Source organism: Fukomys damarensis, unplaced genomic scaffold (assembly GCF_012274545.1).
Source record: "Fukomys damarensis isolate Sample0158 unplaced genomic scaffold, DMR_v1.0_HiC HiC_scaffold_10, whole genome shotgun sequence".
NCBI lineage: Eukaryota > Metazoa > Chordata > Mammalia > Rodentia > Bathyergidae > Fukomys > Fukomys damarensis.
The window spans coordinates 1,055,301-1,061,300 of record NW_022900922.1 but is presented as its reverse complement, the minus strand read 5'-3'; the positions used below and the strand labels follow the sequence as shown (position 1 = coordinate 1,061,300).

The following is a 6,000-nucleotide window of genomic DNA, read 5'->3' as shown; positions in this document are numbered from 1 at the left end:
ATATATATATATATATCCTGATGGATTTGGGTGATTATAGGTAGATTAAGACTGCCTAAACCGGGTGTGGTTTAAACCAGTGTGCACACCTCTATTCCTAGCACTCTGGGAGACTCAGGCAGAAGGATCACAGGTTCTAGCCCAGGCTGGGCCACTTAAAAATTTAATGAGAACCTGTCTCAAGACTTTACAAAATATAAGAAGGGCTAGTGATATGGCTCAGTGAGAAGGCTCTGGGTTCAGTCCCATATACCACACACACACACACACACAACTTCCTGATCTTGGATGGTCTTGGAGTCAACTCTAAAGACTGCCTGCTGCTTCCCTGGCTAATCCTAAATGAAGGTTGTGGAGAAACTATAATTATTAATTAGAATCCAAATTTTAGTAATTTACACTTACTAAGACCCAAATGAAGGAATAATCATGTTTTGTCATATGTGAATATTCAGAGGCAGTTCATACTGAAGGGGACAGCACCCAGGATTCCTTGTATGGGTTTAGAATATTCTGTTAAAACAGTCCGATTGCGCAGAGACTCCTTAGGTGATCACTTCAGCTGGCTTCCTCTCACTTGATCCCTACCTATTCATTTTAAGATTCTTATGGACTTCTCAAAGGGAAAGTCACAGGAAGTTTACATCCCAAGACCTTCCCAGCCTCACTAGCTGTTCCTCTTTCTTTATGTACAGATGTACTTTACAGAAGTCTGACTTCAGTTAACGCAGATTTGCGGTAACTGGAGAATCCATCACAGTTCATTCACCGAAAAAGTGTTCATGGAAAGCCTGCTCTGGGGCCCCTAGGGTTAGAGCAGAAAGGAAAACAAACAATTAAACCAACAGCTCAGAAAGAATCCCTTACCTTTAGAACTTCTATTTTCATAGAGGAAGAGAGACAAAACCCAAAAATACAATGATATGTTCTGTGAAGAAAATAAAGCAAGATACCAGGGAGACAGGTATTGGGAACAGAAAGAAGTGTGTTAATACTTTCTAGGCCAGACCTAAAACGGCCTCTGTGGGCCTGGGAATTGGCAAACACAGGAGAAAACTGAGTCTCAAGTTTAGAACTTCTAGCTGGGTACTTAGAATCCCAGGGCTCTAAAGCTACCGTGTTGGATCTTGCCTCACCCAACAAAAGACATTTGCTTCATAGCTGACTCCATCCCTCTGGATCATTCTGAGTACCTTAAAGCTGAGGAGACCGCATCACCTTGATTCCCCTTCTGCACAGAGTTCTCTCCTGTTTGGTTAGAAAGTGAGAATGCCACTTGATCCAACCTAATCCCTTTCAAATGTCACAGACATCTTTGAAGTGTGAAATGTCTGAGATTTTCAAAGCTACTTTTGACTTAATGGGGCTCCTAGAGCCCCTTCTCTTTACAACTCCAGGTCACACTGACATTTGCCTTCTGAAAGTACATTTGCCACCCGCCCTTCTTCTTCTTCTGGCCTTGCCTTTGAACTTGGTCTAATCAGCCATGTGGATTAAGAGGCCTTGTCAGTAAAGAGGAAAACTGTTTTTCCAAAAGATTGGCCTCTGGAGTTTGGAGACTATTTTGTTTTCTTTCTTTCTTTTTTTTTTTTTTTTTTTTTTTTTTTTTTTTTTTTTTTTTTTTTTTTTTTTTTTTTTTTTTTTTTTTTTTTTCAGTTGTGTTCTGAAGCAAAATTGCTTGGAGCATTGTCATGCAAGTTATGATTTCTGTAGAATTTAAACACACTGCAGTCTTTGGGAAAAGAAGCCACAGTTTTTGTAATGAGTCAATAGAACAGGGACAAACAGACCACAGTGCTGTGAACTGCTGAAAACAGTCACACTCTCCGTGTAGACAGGAGCCTAGGTCCTGAGCCTCTTTTTAGGTAATTACAAACTTAATGAATGGAAATGTGAAACTTGCTTGCCTCAGGGTTTTTGCTCTTTCTCCTGGCATGGAGAATGGTTACAACTGGAAAGAAATATTTTATGGGAAACCTTCAAGAAGAAGTAAGGTGTTACTGCAGCCATTAACATTACATCACTTTCTGAAAAGCCCATTCTATAAAGTTTTTTTTAACCAAGCCGTAAAAATCTTCCCTTTCCTATTCCATCCTTAACAGTCCCATAGTTTATACTTCTGTAAGCCAAGTTTACCTAAAATTTGGAATTTCAGCTTATTCAACTCCTTGTATACCCTCAAAATAAATATTAATTTAACAAATGCTAAACACCTGTTCTGTTCAACTTTACACATTGTAGAGCAGGGACCAAGGAAGACAGAATTGCTTTATGTCCCTGCTTTTCTTCCTTTTTGCCACACCAATATCTATGAATTACTAAATCTGCCAGTTAATGTTTTCATTATCACAAGAAGCAACACTGAAATACAGAGGCACTTTTCTACTTCTAAATGATTAGCGAATAAACACAGGGAAAATCCAATGTGGATGAAAAATAGGACAAAACTATTTAATCCCATTAGTGAACTCTTGCCCAGTCACTCAGTGGCTTCTAAAGAGACTGTCCTGCCCGTGGCTCCTGTTCTTAACTATGTTCCCTGTCCTACCTGTCCCCACATGCCACGTCCAAGGTTAGAGTCTGTGTCACTGACCGCACCAGGAAAGGCCACAAGCTCTCTGTGTCAGCTCTTGCTTGTGGTGCGTGTAAATACATCTTCATTCAAGAATTAGAGAACGGGTCTGGGATTTAGCTCAGCGGTTCGGTGGCCTGCCTCGCAAGCGCAAGGACCCGAGTTCAATCCCTGGTACCAAAAAAAAAAAGAATTAGAGGAGGGCTGGGCATTTAGCTCAGTGGTTCTGCCACCTGCCTCTCAAGTGCAAGGACCCAAGTTTGGTACAAAAAAAAAAAAAGAACTAGAGAAGGAAATAGTGGCTCGTGGTGTTTTAGCAATTATTGACTCAAAGTGTATTTATGTCAAGTGGAAACTTAAATATCCTTTTAAAGGAACACTTTCAATGAAGCCACAGTGTCTTTCAGATGAACACAGTAGTTTTGAACTATTTTTTACCAGATGCTAGTAAAATTAATGTCATATGACCATTTATAAGTTAGCAAAGGAGGCTCTCAAAAGCAATAAAAGTTTTGTTGCTGTTGTTGCTGTTATTTGCTCAGATGTTCACTCCCAAAGCGAAACAAGGAATTGTCGAATATGAAAGGAATATTTCTAATCCAAAACAGCACCAGATGGTTAGTTCCCAAATTAGCTACCCTGCACTTTTAAGAGTCGGTGCATTACCTGCATTTTTGCCACGGTTGTCTCAGTTTTGTGTTGTTATTCTCCAGAGCAAGACGGAGGAATAATGAGAACTTGTGTTTCTGTTCCTAGAAAACGGGCAGATGTATATTCAGAAAAAGCCAACCATGTACCCGCCCTGGGACAGCACCTTTGATGCCCACATCAACAAGGGTAGGGTGATGCAGATCATCGTGAAGGGCAAAAACATGGACCTCATCTCTGAAACCACCGTGGAGCTCTGCTCCCTGGCAGAGAGGTGCAGAAAGAACAACGGGAGGACAGAAATATGGGTAAACATCAGGGCTGGGAACTTCATTTAAAGTGCATGCCCGGTGATGATAGCTGATGATCGCTCAAAACCTCCCTGTCGTCCTAAAAGTATGACTACGGTGGCTTTGGGTAAACAAACTCCCTACCACTAACTAAACGCTGATTTGGTAACACTGGCAATTACTCATTATGGACTACAAAATGTACTGACATGTGCAAGTCAGAACTGACACATTTGCTCATGGAGCGTGAAGGCATCTCAGGCTACAAAAATTGCTGTTGATTTATAACTGCTGAAGTAAGCTTGAAAATATCACAAAATCCCCCTCATTGGGGAACCTTACTACTTTCTGTCAAGACATTTGAATGTGATAGGTCAGAAAAAAGATCTATTTAATGTTTGCTCTTCTCTTTCGACATTTTACTAATTCTACCAATTTAATCTTGCCCAGAATGAATTCACTTAGTTTACTTTGTGTTAAGCATATCATTCACAACTCATGGTACCACACCCAGTTTTTGAAAACAAACTGTTTGGGTAGCCGATGTTTAGAAATGCTAAAGGGAAAGTAATATGTGAAAGCATAAGAAGTTCTAATAAAAATTTCTGGGGTACAAAGTGCAACAAAATATATCACTAAAAGCTTTTCTTACATTGTCAGAAACCCAGAATGTGTTTTCAAACATTTGTATCCTTTATGCAGAAGAAGAGAATCTTGCCTTTCTGCTTCTTGATCTCTATAGAACAGGTTTTAGAAATCCACGCCAGATACACCCAGTCACAGATTTCACATGGTAATGATATAAGCTTAGAATCTACATTTTTGTGTTAGCTTTATATTTTTGACCTATGAAAAAGGATTTTGGGACAGTATAAATCTTTCCTTATATCACTAAAGTAATCTTAAAAGACAAATATGTGCCAAGATTTATTTTTAAAAGGTCCCCATACTTAGGTGTGAGTAATTTTTCCTTAGACGTGTCTGGATAATGTAGTTTAGCACAATCCATTGAGCATTTCTGCATGCAGCTTGGGGAAAGGGATTATGAGCCCAAAGCTCCAGTAAGGTGAGTGCTTAGACAAGTGGAGAGCGTGTTTCAAGAACCATACAGTGTCACAGATGTTTAACTTAGTATCAAGGAGTCTACACAGGCCAGGCAAAGAGTGGTGGGACCCCCGTGGGGCCCAGAGTATAGAACGTTTGGCTTGGGGGGACGAAAAAAGAGATAAGCAACTGCCAGTCTCCCCCAGTACCCAGATGCCCAACCCCATTTGTTTTCTGCTTTCTGCCTTACTTTTTTTTTTAAAGAGTCATCAACTCTCTAATTTCTAAAATAAGATCCTATTTGTGCTTCCTTCTCAATGAAGGGAAGAATAGTGAGTTTCTTTTTTTATCCTTTTAGTAATTAGACTTCACTGATAAGCAGTTTTCTTTTTTATCTCTTGAAATTGCATTTGAGTCCATCCCTAGCTTTTTGCTGAATTTCGTAGACATCCCACGATCTCTGCAATCAAGGGTGGTACGTGGAAGGGACTGAGACAGAGTCAGCATAAGCACAGATCTGCACTACCCAACTAGCAAAATTCTCCCATATTTAAGCCTCAGATTTCTGTTCAGGGTTATTTCTTGGTTAACTTTACTTTAAGAGCCAATGAGTTATTTTGAATCTATATTTTCCCTTGCTTCTATTAAAACCTACTTTCTCCAGGGGATTTGTTTTCCAGGGCTGGAGGTTGAACCCGGGGCCTTGTTCATGATAGGCAAGTGTTCTACCATCAAGCTACACCCTCAGCCCCATGAAATCTGCTTTTTCCACATTAATTTCTCTAAAAAATATTTCCTCCAATTTGTCCCGAGTCTTTATAGTCACCATCCTGCCTCCAGACCCTGCAGCAAGCCTTGCCTTCTACTTTCCCAAGGTTGCATCTGCTGACGTGGTTAATTCCTGTTCACTCTCAAACATGATAAGACAGCACTCCTGGAGGGTACTGTCTGTGCAGGTTCTGGCTGGTTTGATTTCCTCCATCACCACATGTCCTGAACATTGATAATACTGTATTCATGTGGCATTGATTTTCACCACTTTGTTTAGGAATGAGTCCCTAATTCCTCACTTCTCTTGTTCTAATTTTACCTCCAGTTTTAGTATTTATTCCACAAACTTTTTTTTTTGGTTTTTTGAGACAGGGTCTCACTATGTAGTTGAGACTGACCTGGAACTCACTATGTAGCTCAGGCTGGTCTCGAACTCACAGCGATCCTCCTGCCTCAGCCTCCCTAGTGCTGGGATTACAGGCGTGCGCCACCACGCCTGGCCCACAAACTATTTATTCCACATTTACTCCATGGTGTCTGTGCTTGATGGTAAGAGCCCTTCTTTCTTATCTGTTTAAGCTTGTTTGAGAATTTCTAGTTGGTTAAGCAGCGCAAGCCCATTTTATCATAAATCTTAATAGTGACACTGTGACATAAGGTTTGCTATAATATTGG

General features: G+C 40.3%; 1 protein-coding gene across 3 annotated transcripts in view; it reads left to right on the top strand.

Annotated features, from left to right (window-relative positions):
- The window catches only part of Prkcq (protein kinase C theta), a 124,800-nt gene that overhangs the window by 51,569 nt on the left and 67,231 nt on the right, over window positions 1-6,000 (top strand). For all 3 annotated transcript variants that reach the window (XM_010621400.1, XM_010621399.3, XM_010621401.3), the window contains one exon: window positions 3,329-3,528. In XM_010621400.1, coding sequence (XP_010619702.1) covers window positions 3,329-3,528 — 200 coding nt within the window. The remainder of the gene's footprint in view (window positions 1-3,328; window positions 3,529-6,000) is intronic.